This window comes from Semicossyphus pulcher, unplaced genomic scaffold (genome assembly GCF_022749685.1).
Source record: "Semicossyphus pulcher isolate SPU_LCO1_2020_fin unplaced genomic scaffold, fSemPul1.0.p SCAF_40, whole genome shotgun sequence".
NCBI classification, from domain to species: domain Eukaryota; kingdom Metazoa; phylum Chordata; class Actinopteri; order Labriformes; family Labridae; genus Semicossyphus; species Semicossyphus pulcher.
Window position 1 is genome coordinate 38,522 of NW_027211716.1, and position 16,479 is coordinate 55,000.

Genomic DNA, 16,479 nt, shown 5'->3' on the forward strand with positions numbered 1-16,479 from the left:
CTGCAGAATATACAACAGCAAAGACAGAAATACTGATGTTTAACTGCTCACAGCATTAATGTTTCTGTAATTTACTCAAATATATTAATGACACCAGAGCAGCAACCTCTGGGACTGAAGAGCCAAAACCCTGCAGTTCCTCTGGTGTCCACTTGAGGCTGCCTCCAGCAGTGAGTCAGTCCCCATAGAGCCCCATGTTAAACTTTACAGCAGAAATAAACATGTTTACAGCCTGGTACAAAAAACAGTTTGGGTCTCTATAGCTCATTTCTGTCTCCATGACAACTGTACGGGGAGAATCTTTATACAGCTCACCTGTTTACATTATATTAAGGTTCATTAGGGGCGTGGCCTCTTTGAGTGACAGGTGGGAGCTGCTAGCTGTCTGCTAGGTGTCCCCTCAGCTAACTCAGTCACTGAACGTAACCTCTGGGCCGTGTTTGTGCTGTTGGAGCCTTTTGGAGATTTGTTCATGTAAATATCAGACAGATAATCTGTGTGTGCGCTTTGTTGGACGAACAGAGCGTCCAACACGTCTCACACACTGTTTTGTTTTATTTATATGTTAGCACTGATTAGCAGCTATCTGTGTCTGTGCTCACCGTACCTGCTTGTTAGCTCGTTTACTGTTTGTCACACAGTGATGTGTTTGAGGCGGCCCGTGCGGGGAGTCAGGACTGCTGTTGGCTTTTCTCGCAGAGATAATGCCGAGCAGATGTGACGAGAAGAAGTGACGAGGAGAGTGAGCAGCGAGTCTGTTACTGAGCTCTCTGAGCTTCTTCAGTCTGATAAATAAACTTCAGTCAGCTACCACAATAGAATCTCATTCACTGGGAAACACGATGTTCAACTAGCTCATAAGTTAGCTAACGAGTTAGCCATGGGCACAGACTGTAAATTAAATTTTACCTTTTTAAAAAGGTCTCTTCCAGTTATGGTCACTTCTGGCATCAGAAAACCAAGATGGCGACGGCTGAAATACCAAACTCATCCTTCAAAAAGGTTGTCAACAAACCAAGTGATGATGTCACAGTGACTGTGTCCATTATACAGCCTATGCCCATGTGACACTATCAAACTGTAACGTTTGGTAAGACAATGGTGAATGCTAACGTTAGCTGTTGTCTAACAGGAGCTAATGTCATCACATGTATTGTTTTAGCTTAAGGCCCAAAGTTACCTGGAACAGAGCGGTGAAACATTAAAACAGCATTTTAGCCTTCTTAGCATGACATCAGAGGAAAATGTCCGCCATTATGAATAAAGCTTACCTCGCCATTTTGGTGGCCTGAATGCAAGGATATAAAAGCTGTCCACTTGCCCCCGCGCTGCCCCTCTCCTGGGGTATTTAAAGGGTTACTAATGAAGCTATAGGGCCTTGTTCAGCTATAACACAAACAGGAGCAGCTCGCTAACACTCCTCTGCTGTTTGTAGAGATGAAAAGGGAACATCGTGTGGTAGCACACTTGAGTAATACTACTTACAGTTACAGTGCAACCTTCATACATGAACACGACCTCACACTTACCACTGCGCAGTGTGTGTGTGTGTGTGTGTGTGTGTTCACCACGATGACTAATTCATCCCTCCATCGCTCGGACGCTCGCCTCGGCTGCTGCTTTTTAAAAAATTGCACTTTTATTCACATTTCAATTGGCCGGCCTGAAAATGCCATCAGCCAATCAGGTGTCTCGCTGCTTCTGTCTGACTCTGCTCCGCCTGGCGACCAGAGGAAACCTTTTAACGAGGTTTAATGTGTGATTTAGGACAACTGGGAGGAGGGGAGGGAGGTGAAGGAGAAGAAAGGAGGGGGAGGAGATGGGCAGGAGGAGAGGGAGGGGGGAGTGAAAGTACAGTGAGGGAAGAAGAAGAAAACATAAAAACAGAGACGGAGCGGGAGATAAAAAGTCTTTATGAGCGTTGACGTTTTTATGAAGCAGACAGAACTGTGTGTGTGTGTGTCTGTGTATGTGTGTGTGTGTGTGTGTGTGTGTGTCTGTGTATGTGTGTGTGTGTGTGTGTGCATGCGTGTGTGTGTGTGTGCATGCGTGTGGTCTTCTTTTTCTATCTTTATGGGGTCTCGATGTGTCTGGAGAGTGAGAAAAGTGTGTATTCATTTTTCACTGCCGTCCCTTTAATCCTTTACTTGTTTCATCTCATCTCCTCGCTTCCTTTCTTTTTATCCTTTACTTGTTTCCTGTCCTTCCTTCCCTTTTCTGTCCTTGTTTCTTTGCCTAGTTATTACTTTCTTTTTCTCTCTTATCCTGCCTCTTTTTCTTTCCCAATGTACTTTTCTATCCTCGTTTCCTTTCCTTTTTTCTCCTTTTTCACTTTCTATTTGTTTCTGTTCCTTTTTCCTTTTCCTTGTTTCCTGTCCTTCCTTCAGCTTTTCTGTCCCTTGTTTCTTTGCCTTAAATTTTATTTGTTTTCTTTTCCCACTTTCCTTTTCGTTCCTTGTCTTCTCTTTGGTCTTCTTGTTTCCTTTCCTCTTCCCCCTGTCCTCTTTTTTGTTCCCTTTCCTTCCCTTTTCTATCCTTATTTCCATAACTCTGCATGTGTCCTTTCTCTTCTTCTTTTGCTCGGCTCTCATTTTCTCTGTTTCCCTTGTATCCGCTGCTTGTTTCTTTTTCTTTCCTGTTTCCTCTCATTTGCCTTATTTCCTTACCTTCCCTTTCCTCATCTTGCTTCCTTTCCTTTCCTGTACATGTTGATACTCACACAACAACACAGTTACATTTAAAACAAACCAAACACACCCATTTCACTTTTAAATGAAAAAATAACAAAGACAAACTCATTTGTGAAATACTGCTGCTATATTCTATCCAGGGATCAGTAAAGTCATTTTATCCTCTAATGTGACCGAACATCATTAATAATTTACTGTGGAAACAGAACCAGTCTGACCAGTTACCAGAGAGCAGCGGCCGCAGAGAGAGAGAGAGAGAGAGAGAGAGAGAGAGAGAAAGAGAGAGGGCAGACTGTGGATTTGGTTTGTGGAAAAACAGTCAGAGTGAGATTTCTTTCTTTTCTTCCTCCTCTTTGCCTCCACTTTCAGTTTAGATGAAGCACAGATTGTTTGATACGGACAGTGTCTCCCTCTGTTGGTCAGGATAGCGAACTGCGCAAAGGATAGATGAGTGATTATAACGCTGCAGTTTTATACAGCTCTGTTTACCGATTTTGTCTTTATGTTCTTTTATAGTATTTAATTGAATTTATATATATATATATTTGACACTTGCTTTGGCAATGTAAACGTGTGTTTCCCATGTTAATAAAGCTATTTTGAATTTAATTGAAAATAGCTGATTTAGCTAATTATTCAAACTTATTTTGCCCTTTTCCTATTTTTTTGTAAAGGAAAGATGTTCCTCTGTCCATGCTAATAAAGCCGTATGTTACAGTATGAGCTGGCCGTTCTTGATTCCGCCCTTTTCTTTCATTGTATCCAATCGCGGCTGGGATCGGGATGAGCTGACATTTATCGCCGGAAGCAGGAAGTGTTCAAAACAGGAAGTTAGGCTAACAGGCTAACTATCCTGAGAGAGCAAAGTCTTATAAGCTCCACTGCAGCGTTGACTTTGTTTTTTCTTAGTTTGTTATCGCGGATTAATCAGAGGTGAGTCTCATTTACTGAGCCATGTTCTTCTCTAACAGAGCATCCTGAAGTTAGCATCTTCTAACTATTTAAGCTTGCTAAGTCGAAGTTGTTTGTTAAACTAGTGTAAAGTGTCTGGCGCGAAATTAGCGTCATGTTGTCGTTAACAGGAAGCGGTGAAAAACATATAAAAACCAACCAATAACTTAAAAAGTAGAACTTACAGTGTCACTCTTTATGTTAAACAAGAATGCCTCAAAAAACTAAAAAAAAACACGTTCCCAGCAAGTAGTCGGACCCTGGAAGGTAGAGAATTCCTATTCGGGAAACATACGGGAATGTTTAGCTAGCATGTTAGTGCAGGGCAGAACTTGGTGTTCTTGTCAAGCTCCAGCAAATAAACGTTAACATAATCTTTCTGTTTTAACTTTGTTGGTTAACTAAGTTGAGTCCAAGCAAATATATACGAAAGTCTAATGTCCTTCTCGCTTACTGAAATTATTAAGCTAATTTCGTGAGGCGGAATAGACTGTATTTAATGGAGGGTTAGCTAGTAGCTTTAAACACTTAGCCTGCCATATGTCTCATGGCTGATTATTTAAATTATTTTTTGGTCTTCACGAGTGAATCTGTGACCTTATCTGGCAAGAAGAAGAAGAACGTGCTCCTTTTGCTATCTTAAAAACGCAGAAACTCAGCAGGCTGTTTGACTTTTTATTTGAGTTTCAACGTTAAAACAAACGCACAGATGTGTAGGTGAATAGTGTATTTGTAGTGTAACGTCAGCAGTGTGATGGCAGGAGTTGCAGCGCTCTTGCAGCAGTGCATGACACAGCTGCTCTGAGCTGCCACACCCCCTCAAACATCCATCCAGAGCAGCAGCAGCTAGCATCGAGGCTAACGGATCAGCTGACCAACCACAGTGTGACAGTGGGATGAGTACATTGATTTGGCAGAATTGTGAAACGGGGACTTTCCGGGATAATGTCACCAAATGACATTTTATTTTATATCACATATAAGAAGTTTACAAAACCGGAAATGCAACAATTTTTTGACGAGAATAGTAGAATAACATTACATTAAAAGTCAGTATATAAATGATGCACATATTTTTGACCTGAAATCCAGTGAAATATATAGATCTGTTTAATTTGTGTTGTGTAAAAGAACATGTAATTAAGTACGTGTTATCATAAGTGGCATTTTTAAACTTTTGGATATTCTGAAGGCCGAACAATTTATCGCATACTGAGGACATAATTAACATATTTATCTGATTCGGATCTTCACAGAGACACAGTTATGTTGTTCTGTATTCAGCAGGACATTGTATGTCATTAACAGTAACAACAAGCTTCAAGCAGATTGATTTTCCAGTCTGAGAGGAATTCAGCTGCTCTGTCTTTATTGGTTTTACTCTCTGAACAGTTTGTCTCGCTGTTCCCAGAAACTCTCACACGTGAACACATCACACTCGCACGCCTCTAATCTTCTCAGCTTCATGAGGATTTAATTTCTGTCGACTATCCTGTGTGTGTGTGTGTGTGTGTGTGTGTGCGTGTAAATATCTTCCGTGCTGCTTTGTGTTATTTGTTGTCACTTCGTACAGACTGTGTGTAAAGGCCAGTTGTTTCTTGAAGACTTCTAATCCTTATATTCTTATGAGTATTATCTTATAATAGTAATACTAAAACAATTATGTAGGTTGTACGTGTAAGTTGACGACAGCTCGACTGCTGCCCTTGTCTCTTCCTTTAGCCTCTGTTGTTCCTCCCACCTGATGTGTGTGTTTTATTTTGACACTTGTGTTTCCTGTTCAGGAGTCAGGATGAGTCTCCAGTGGACGGCAGTGGCCACCTTCCTGTACGTTGAGGTCTTCTTTGTCCTGCTGCTCTGCATCCCCTTCATCTCACCGAAAAGGTCAGCACTCATCCATCGGTCTATATGAGACTGAAGTAGTAATATGTAGTGATCATGAAGTCATCGTGCTTGTCCTCAGTCGTCTCTGTGTTTGAAGCCTCGGAGCTTTAAATCTTTTTTTCAGCTCATTAAAAAGAATAAAGTTTCAGACCGCTTCATCTCTATGCATCCTGTGAATCTGCAGCCGGGCTCATGAGAGGAGTCCGATTGCTCCGGCTGAAGAAGCTGGTTTCTTTATTTGATCATCAGTGAAACACGGCTGGGATAGGCTCCAGCCCCCCGCGACCCTGAACAGGATAAGTGGTATAGATAATAGATAATGGATGAAACACAGAGCGGCTCTGTGTGAATGAGAGCAGCAGACCTCCTGACTGAAACCTGAACAGCTCTGATTAACTCTCAGAGATCACTAGATCTCAGAACAGAGACTTCACTGATCACAGAGCTGATGTCATCATGTTTTTATCTCCAGACTTTCCCTCCTGAGCCAAGTGAACCAATCAGAAACTCGGACAGACATTCAGACACTGCATGACGGAGCAGTTCAGTGAGAATATGGATTTGAATGTAGTCGCAGGAATTTCTCAGCTGTGTGTTTCTGCTGAGCCTCTAGAGGGAGCCACAGGCCCAGGGTTCCCATCAGGGTTCCCATCAGGGTTCCCATCAGGGTTCCCATCAGGCCTCACATGTAGCGTGTGTCCACTGTGTTTATTAAACTTTTTACTGTATCATGATGTGAGTGTGTTTGATCCTCCAGGTGGAATAAGATCTTTAAGTCTCGGCTCATCCAGACCATCGCTCTCTATGGAAACACATCCTTCATGGTGGCCATCGCCATCCTCGTCTTCCTGCTCATTGGTACGTCTGTGTGTCTTACTGTGTGTTACTCAGACGATTTCTTTATCTCTTATTAACTTCTGCATCTTCTAGGGGTGAATTATGGCTGATTATTCAGGTGTCATCCAGGTGACGCCCCCCCACTACCTGCAGTGTGAAGGCCTCATGTTAACTTTGCAGTTATTATTGAACATGTTGGATTTTTAGGGCTCTATATTGTGGATTATTGTACAAACTAACCAGAGAGTGAAGAACCAGTGCAGCTCAAGTCACTGTCATGTAGTTTGTGTAGTTTTGAATAAAGTTTTCTTCTTCATGTGTTTTAATGTGTGCAGATGCTTTCCGTGAGGTGAGGAAGTACAGCGTGACGGAGAAGGTCGATCTGACCAACAACCCGACGGCCATCGAACACATCCACATGAAACTGTTCAGAGCTCAGAGGAACGAGTACATCGCGGGCTTCGCCCTGCTGCTCTGCCTGTGAGACACATACTGTAACACACACACACACACACACACTGTAACACACATGCACACTGTAACACACATGCACACTGTAACACAGAGAGCGACAGGCAGGCTGATCTAAAAGCAGAGAGGTTTTACAGTCGGGTGGAAAGAATGAGCAGCTGTGTGTTAGCACAGTGAGCATCAGTGTACAGTGTAAATCCTGCAGCTTAATCCTGATTGGACACCGTTCAGAGGTGTGAGACTTTCTTGATCCCTGATTGGCTGACCCCTCAGAGAGATCAGACATGGATCCGATTGGTTTCAGAGATGTGTGATGTGGCGTGTTGTTATTGGAGGAGAGCTTGTTGTTGGGCTGAAGGTCTGAGAACTTTCTGACTCAGTTTGAAGAGGAACGTTTTCACTGCAGAAGTTTAACTTGCTGTTAAACATCAAACATGGCTGCTGCTTTAAATGTTTCTAGATATGCAATTTTTGAATCCTTAATAGGTTTAATACTTTAATGACTGTTTTTAATGACACATCAGTTTGTGGTTTATTGACTTTGGTTGCACAGCGTGAACAAAATTCTGCTACAGACACAGATCGGTTATTTCCAGTGCAGAGTTCCAAGAGTTAATTTGGACGCTAATTTCAAACAAAAACAGGCTTTAAACAAATGTAAAGGCTCAGTTTGTTTTTATATTATATCAGTGTAAACAGGATCTATAAACCTGTTAGTGACCTGGTGGTCGGGATGTCGACTTTGTATTTACAGTCTGTACAATGCATCTGTTCATCTGTCAGAGGTCTTTGCTGCATGAGAGCAGACCTGTTAATCCATAATATAAACAATCATTAGCACCATCCTGTTACTGTGTGCTGCCTGCAGGGGCAGCAGAGTCTGATCAGTGTGTCAGGTGTTCATCCTGCAGCTGCTCAGTGACTCACAGCAGCAGCCGTGCAGCATGTGATGCAGCAGCTGCTCGAAGACGTACTCCAGGAGGAAGTGCTCCAGCGTTTAGACCGAGCCCTCCTCAGACACTCTGCTGTGATCTGAGACTGACTCAGAATAACATGTGGAGCACGGGTTTGTGGAAACTCTGAGGAGCTGGCAGCTGAGCAGATTATTTCAGGCCTGTGAATTAACCGACGGCCATATTTGGGAAAAGAGCATCGTCTCCTACAGAGTAAACTTCTGACCAGCAGGGGGCGGCGCTCAGCTGAACATCACATTTATTAACTATAAAGAAAAGTAGAGAAACAAACATCATTATTAGCTCTTTAAGTTAAACATGTAAAAACTTCAGACTGCTCCTTTAATCTGGCCTCACTGACTGCAGACTTTCAGGAATGGGGGCAGTTATATTTTTGACCCTCCAGTTGCCCCCTAAAGCCCCGCCCACCCCCTGCTGTGAGTAACCATGACATCACAGCCTGTCAGCGCCACGGACAGCAGGCACAACACGTACAGCACACACACCTCAGCTGGGAAATGTCGTGTGTGTGTGTGTGTGTGTGTGTGTGTGTGTGTGTGTGTGTGTGTGTGTGTGTGTGTGTGTGTGTGTGTGTGTGTGTGTGGGGTGAATGGCTATATTAGGTTGTGTGTGACTGATGATCTAATAAGCGACACACACACAAACAGGTGTTTGTACATGCAGTGATAAGGATTATTAGTTAATCCACTTTGTACAGCAGGTTCATGAACTTTGACCTCATGCTGCCCACAAATGTGTTGTTTAACTTCCTGTTTTGTCTCTTAGCTTCCCGTTGCTCTCGCTGCTGTGGTCAGTTAAAGTCCGAAGCCTCGTGCTGATTGGTTAGGAACCAATCGTTAGGAACACGCGTCCATGAATGTGGACTAACCGATCTGTGTCTGTAGCAGTATTTTTGTTCACGCTGTGCAACCGAAGTCAATAAACCACAAACTGATGTGTCATTAAAAACAGTCATTAAAGTATTATAAATGTGGCCTGACAGATATCAGAATAATCAACATGATCTGTGATCCTGCGTGTTGCAGGGTGTGTTCATGTCCTGTGTGAGCTGCTGTTGTAACTCGGGCTCTCCGTGATTCAACATGTCATCAGTTAATGAAAGTAATGAAATCTTCAGAAAACAGTTTGAGTTAACGTTTTAACTCTGTGCTTCATGACAGAGAAAGACTAACAGGTGTATTAAGTTTCCCACGGGCACGGGGACATTGCTCCGCAGCGTTAATGATTCTGATGTTGGAACAACCAGTAAGAAGACGGGAACATCTTATTCCCTTTCAGCACAGATTAACATCGGCCCCCCTCCACTCGTCTCAACTGTCGGCAGGAGACCTGTGTTTTCTTCTTTAGGGATGAAATGATAAGTAAACATTAAAGAATCCGTTGAACAGTGCTCCGCCTCTGTCGCTCTGTGTGAACGTCCCACATTTAACCCCTTAAACATCCACACTGCTCCCTGCAAGGACCCTGTCACTTTGTACTATTGTGTCAATGTCTGACATGTTCATCACTGTGGATAATTCACTGGAGACATGATGGCTTTGTGTTTTACAATCTGTAGTCTGACTCTGATGACATCACTGTGACATCATCAGGGTTCTTCTCTTTATAAAGAGACTTGAGCACGTAGAATGAACCTACTGTGTGATATCTGTCTGCCTCATTAACATCGATCTGTTCAGGTGACCTCACTGACTTCATGTTGTTGTTGTTGTTTGTGTGTTCAGGTTGCTGCGTCGCCTGGCCACTCTGCTCTCCCAGCAGGCCTCACTCATGGCCTCCAACGAAGCCTTCAAGAAGCAGGCGGAGGGCGCCAGCACCGCCGCCAAGAAATACATGGAGGACAACGAGCTGCTGCAGGAGGTGACACACACACACACACACACACACACACACACACACACACACACACACAGTGCTTGAAGTGACAGCTTGCTTTCTGTTGAGGTGTCTGTAAGTCTGAGAAGTTGCTGTTGGTTTAACTCACCTGTAGGGGGCAGCACTGACCTGCAGCTGCTCCGCCGAACACTGAAAGTATTCATCAAGAAACACAGTGTGTCTCATTCACAATATACACACACACACACACACACACACACACACACACACACACACGTACACACTCTGTGGTAATCTGACCTGGGTTTGTCCGGGGTGAAGAGATCACCAAGTCCTCTGCTGCTAAAAGGAGAAATTGCTTCATCTGCATGTGACAGTCATACATACACGCACACACACACGCACACACACACACACACACACACACACACACACACACACACACACACACACACACACACACACACACACACACACACACACACACACACACACACACAGTTCATTGAATGAATACAACTTCCTGAAATACACATTTAAAAACGCAGTGTGTGAAACGGTCGTCACTTTCATGACAGTTTGCAGGTTTTAGCAGCCATCTTGAACTCTGATCTGATATCTCACATGTTTATACACACACACACACACACACACACACACACACACACACACACACACACACACACACACACACACACACACACACACACAGAACAGTTCAAGGCGGCTGCAGTGAACGTCTCTTCTGCTTTGAAGCTTTTAAAACGTTCACATAAATCTGCGCAGCGTTTCATGAAATCAAAAAGGAAAAATAATTAATTTAAACATTTGTAGCTCAGCAGAGAAAATGTGCCGACGTTATTCCTCGAGTGTGTAATCTACACACATAAATGTATAAAGATTAAGATGTGTTCGGGTTAAAGAAAAAGCTCATGATTGAGAGAATGTCGTGCTTCTATGTGTTCATTCTTCTTCTGATTGTAAATTCCTGCAGCTGTCGAGAGTGCAGAAAAACAGGAGTCTTATGTCACTTCACATAACTGTGTGTGTGTGTGTGTGCGTGTGTTATGAATGCGTCTGGAGGTCAGGTATGTGCGTGTGTAGCTGCAGACCTGCAGGACACACACGTGACTCTCTGATAGTCGTCTCTATTTCTGACCTGATGCTGTAATTTCACTGCAGGCACTCACTCAAGGTGACAACCCTGCGTGTGTGTGTGTGTGTGTGTGTTTACATGTTGTTCACATGTTGTCTGACAGTGTTGCATGCTGCTGTGAAGGCTAATAACATGATCCTCCCTCATGATTTATCACATTGTTCAGTGAAGGGACTCGGACAGTGCACACCTGATATCGAACAGGCTGCACGCCGTGTGAAACATACATTGCAGACATCAAATTCAGAATGCGCACACGTTTAAAACACTTTATCATCTTACACATGAAATATATTACACTGGTGATGTTTTTGATTGTGTCCATATCTCTGTCTCGATAACGGGATGAATACGTCGAGATCGCAAGAAAACAACCAGAAATGACTCGAGTGTATGGATGCATGTCCGCTTCGGGCTGCCGTAATAAATAGATGTAAATCTATCTTATTAGACGCACAGAGACGCACAGTGTTCCTCTCGTCCTCTGGCTCTGTAACAAACAGCACTGTGTGTAAGAAGCTTCAGCTGTGACCAGAGAGCCATCAGGTCCATGAGCTGCACATGTTTCAGAGATGAGTCGTATTAAACGGAGGCAGACTGCAGACAGCTGTGGTGAAGACGCTCCATCATCTGTCTCTGCAGCAGCTGCTTCTCTTCTTTCTTCTGTTGTAATGACCCATGTAGACGAGTTCTACCTGTAATCCAGGTGAACTTTAAGACTTGTTACTGCTGTGTGTTTCATAGTTTGTGTGCAAAAGATGACCACCTTCATTGTGGAGTACGAGGGCTTTGTGTTGGACGCCTCAGAGATGATTCAAAAACATGTTTAGAAAAAGATTCAAAGGTAAATATTGATCTCCATAAATCAATCAAAGCACACTATGATCTCACAGTGTGCAAGAACTTGGACACAAATATCAGCAGATACTAAAATAATATGAAACTTCGTTTGATACCCAAAAAGTTTATGTATAAAGTAGTCGGCCAATCACACGCGTCACCAGATTTTATTGATTTTAATAGGTTCTCTGCAAGACGATCTTAAATCATTTCACGTGTCATGTACGTGTCTCTTTAATCTGTTTGAATGTTGCTTTTGTCCGTGTCGTATCTTTTGTCCGCGTCGTATCTTTTGTCCGTAACTTTTGTCCGTGTCGTAACTTTTGTCTGTGTCGTAACTTTTGTCCGTGTCGTAACTTTTGTCTGTGTCGTAACTTTTGTCCGTATCTTTTGTCCGTGTCGTAACTTTTGTCTGTGTCGTAACTTTTGTCCGTGTCGTAACTTTTGTCCGTGTCGTAACTTTTGTCCGTATCTTTTGTCCGTGTCGTAACTTTTGTCTGTGTCGTAACTTTTGTCTGTGTCGTAACTTTTGTCCGTATCTTTTGTCCGTGTCGTATTTTTTGTCCGTGTCGTATCTTTTGTCTGTGTCGTATCTTTTGTCTGTATCTTTTGTCCGTGTCGTAACTCTTGTCCGTGTCGTATTTTTTGTCCGTGTCGTATCTTTTGTCTGTGTCGTAACTTTTGTCTGTATCTTTTGTCCGTGTCGTAACTTTTGTCCGTGTCGTATTTTTTGTCCGTGTCGTATCTTTTGTCTGTGTCGTAACTTTTGTCTGTATCTTTTGTCCGTGTCGTAACTTTTGTCTGTGTCGTAACTTTTGTCCGTGTCGTAACTTTTGTCTGTATCTTTTGTCCGTGTCGTAACTTTTGTCCGTGTCGTAACTTTTGTCTGTATCTTTTGTCCGTGTCGTAACTTTTGTCTGTGTCGTAACTTTTGTCCGTGTCGTAACTTTTGTCCGTATCTTTTGTCCGTGTCGTAACTTTTGTCCGTGTCGTATCTTTTGTCTGTATCTTTTGTCCGTGTCGTAACTTTTGTCCGTGTCGTATCTTTTGTCTGTATCTTTTGTCCGTGTCGTAACTTTTGTCCGTGTCGTATCTTTTGTCTGTATCTTTTGTCAGTGTCGTAACTTTTGTCCGTGTCGTAACTTTTGTCTGTGTCATAACTTTTGTCCGTATCTTTTGTCCGTGTCGTATCTTTTGTCTGTATCTTTTGTCCGTGTCGTAACTTTTGTCCGTATCTTTTGTCCGTGTCGTATCTTTTGTCAGTGTCGTAACTTTTGTCCGTGTCGTAACTTTTGTCTGTGTCATAACTTTTGTCCGTATCTTTTGTCCGTGTCGTAACTTTTGTCCGTGTCGTATCTTTTGTCTGTGTCATAACTTTTGTCCGTATCTTTTGTCCGTGTCGTATCTTTTGTCCGTATCTTCTGTCCGTGTCGTATCTTTTGTCCGTGTCGTAACTTTTGTCCGTGTCGTATCTTTTGTCCGTATTTTTTTTAAATGTTCCTTTGACTTCAGTATTCTCAGGGACGCATCATTTGTAGTTAACGTGAAGGAAAGGCAGAAAGATTCCTGCTGGAGTGACAGTGGAGGTAAACATGTAAACATGTAAACATGTAAACTGTTACTCAACAAACAAACTGCATCATTTTGACTTTTCTATACAGTGTAAAACAGTGAGCTGCTGTCGGCCAATCAGAGAGCAGGATCTGTTGCTGTAGTGTAAAATAGTGAGCAGCTGTCACAGTGAGGTCACTGTGAGAGGTGAGGAGGCGTTTGGTATGAACACCTGTCGCTCCCTGAATGAGTCACAACATCAGCAGCAGCTCGGAGACCTCGAGGTCAACACACTCACTCACATGACTGACTCTTCTTCTTCACCGTATTTTATGTCTTCTTCGTCCTACTCTTCATTTTCTTCTTTGTCTTCTGTGCCTTGTTCTTCTTCTACGTCTTCACTGCACTTTTCTTTGTCGTCTTCTTCCAACTCTTTATCCTCCTGTTGTTCGTCTGTTCGTCGTCAGCTGTTTGATTTCAGTGTCAGAAGAAACATTTAAGCCGTAGCAGAGAAAGTGTTCAGCTCCTTGACTGCAGTAATAGTACTCCAATGATCCTGTAGACACTTTAATATCACAGTTTAACATTGTGGTGATTTCATAAAGATGAACACATTATCTTCTTTTATCGTCTTTGAACAGAAACTGCGAGACGCCGGGGTGGAGGTGCCAGAGGGAGGGAAGAGAGGAGCGGGACCGCAGGAGGAGAACAAGAACCTGAAAGAGGAGGTGAAGACACTGAAGGAGGAGCTAGACACCTCCAAGAAAGGTGAGGAGGGGATGGGGAGTGAGGTGACCGTTATTAATATTATTAATAACACACCTGTCTGTGAGCTCTGATGTCTCCCCAGGTGAGAACAGGAGCTGTGTTCTGATTGGTTGTTATTTTTCCTGCAGCTCTGCAGAAGTCTGACAGCGACGTTCGTGCGATGAAGAAACAGGCCGAGAACCTGACGGTGGAGTACGACAGACTGCTGGACGAGCACAGCAAACTGCTGGTAACACACACACGCGCACACACACACACACACACGCACACACACGCACACACACGCACACACACGCACACACACGCACACACGCACACACACGCACACACACACACACACACACGCACACACACGCACACACGCACACACACACACACGCACACACACGCACACACACGCACACACACGCACACACACACACACACACACACACACACACACACACACACACACGAAACTCTTCTTGTCAGACAGTATTGATGCAGAATGTATCCTGCTTTATTTATTTTCCAAACTGTAAGTGTGTTCAGCTCAAACGGACCAATCACAGCCCTCGTTGTGTCAGAGGGACGGACGGACTGAGTCCATGAATCATGATCCACTCTCTGTGCAGTGATCACTGAAACACTGACAACAGCGTCATGAACTTTGACCTGACACAGGTCCGGACAGATCGATCAGGTCTGATCCTGTGTGTGCTGTATTATATTTAGCTCCTGCAGAGTGTGTGTGATCAATGTAACAGCAGCTGCTCCACCTTAAATCTGCCTGACAGAACACACACACACACACACACACACACAGTTATGTAACACACGTAGAAGCACACACACATGGCTGTACAGCTCTTGACATGAGAGCACAGTTGCACTCACAGAGCAACACTTCTGTGGTGCACCAGTATTTATACGTTTTCTGAAGCTGCCCAGAAACGTTATGCGAGAACACGGAACGTATGGAGCCGACGTTAGCCTGCCACAGTTAGCATTAGCTTACAACTATTATGATGACTTGTAGTTTTTTAAACATCAAAGTGCAGAAACACAACTTTTGAGTCAATAAGAAATGGAGCGTCAGATAATCCGTCCTGCAGAGGGCGCTGTGACTTTACTGTCACTATGCTGGCGCTGGTTTAGCTCCGTGTGTGGAGCAGGCGCCCCACATACAGACGCTGCTGTCCTCCACGCACTGATTGCACGTTCGATTCCCAGTCTGCCGATCACTTGGTGCACGTTCCCCCCCTCTCTCCGGTCTCTCCTCAGCTGTCCATCAAATAAGAAACAACAACACTATCCTCATGAACCCGTCCCTGAGCCTCTGACGTGCATAAACGACAGGTTATTAACTATCCTCTCGACGAGGAGCGGGTAGTGATGGGTGGTCATTTTATCATTTTAATATATATATTTTACATTTCTTAACATGCCACCCTCCTCTGTGCTAACAATAACTTTTCCTGTTTTTGACCTAGTAACCAGCTAATGTAAGGTCCTGATTGGACGAGATTCTTTTTCCCTGTTTTATTTTTCCAACATGGACAAAAAGTTTGGAAATGTCAAGATTTTTAAAATTCTGCGAATAAATAAAAAAATGGCAACTTAAACTTCTAGCTGAGATGTTGGCCACGCCCACATCTGGCTGGATGTAATGAACACCGCAGCCTGCAGAGGGCGCTCACTTTTTAATGCCCTGTTCTGTGTCTGCAGGCGACCAGCGACAAGAAATCAGACTGAGAAGGATGAAGACGGTTTCCAGCTCCTCATCTTCATCTTCACCGTCCTCGTCGAACACTCTGCAGCTCCTGCATCCACCATCCTGCTCAGCGATGTGATGTCACTTCCTGTCTTCTGGATTACATCGCCAGGCTGTGATTGGTTCATTTCTCTTGTTTATCAGACTGTCGGCGCTTCAGCAGGAGAAGGAGAATGTCAGCTGTTTTTCTGTCTCTGCGGGAGTTTGTTTCCGTTTGTTTGTTTGTTTGTTTTCTGTTTTTGTTTTTTTTCTTAAACTTTTTTCACTGTTGGTTCATAAATCTGATCATTCCCTGTTTCCTGCTGCTGGAGACCAAAACGAGCCGAACTGTTTCCTGCAGGAACGAACGAGCTGATTCCAAAAAGTCTTTCTGCACTCCTGTCCTGAAACTGAAGTTACATGTTGCACGTCGTGGATTCAAAACAGGTTTAAAGTCTCCGAACAGACAACTCGACATGTTGCGTCAGTTAGCCTCCGGTACTGTCACACTTATGAAACGTCTACAGGCCGATTACAGTCACATCCGCTCACATGTAAGGTTACTTTTAAAAGTAGAACGTACGAGCGTCAGATGGTCAGAAGTTGTTCTGCTTGTACTCGGTGAACAGCTGCATGTTTGTTGTAATAAACTCGGTTTATGTTCTTAAAGGTTTTCGGTGTTTGCTGGTTGTTTGTTTTTGGCTTTCAGACTCAGATCCATCTTCGCCCCCGGCAGCTGTGACGCAGCTGTGATCGCAGGTTTAAAGCTGTGCTTTCAAATTAAAAGTC

At 43.6% G+C, this 16,479-nt stretch overlaps 1 protein-coding gene across 1 annotated transcript in view; it reads left to right on the plus strand.

The window, feature by feature from the left end:
- Positions 1 to 3,538: 3,538 nt before the first annotated feature.
- The window catches only part of bcap31 (B cell receptor associated protein 31), a 13,701-nt gene continuing 760 nt past the window's right edge, over positions 3,539 to 16,479 (plus strand). Inside the window, exons 1-8 of the mRNA XM_069680719.1 lie at positions 3,539 to 3,623; positions 5,426 to 5,525; positions 6,283 to 6,383; positions 6,698 to 6,842; positions 9,532 to 9,667; positions 13,832 to 13,958; positions 14,087 to 14,187; positions 15,666 to 16,479. The exon at positions 15,666 to 16,479 is cut by the window's right edge and continues 760 nt beyond it. Coding sequence (XP_069536820.1) covers positions 5,434 to 5,525; positions 6,283 to 6,383; positions 6,698 to 6,842; positions 9,532 to 9,667; positions 13,832 to 13,958; positions 14,087 to 14,187; positions 15,666 to 15,692 — 729 coding nt within the window. The 5' untranslated portion in view covers positions 3,539 to 3,623; positions 5,426 to 5,433 and the 3' untranslated portion in view covers positions 15,693 to 16,479. The remainder of the gene's footprint in view (positions 3,624 to 5,425; positions 5,526 to 6,282; positions 6,384 to 6,697; positions 6,843 to 9,531; positions 9,668 to 13,831; positions 13,959 to 14,086; positions 14,188 to 15,665) is intronic.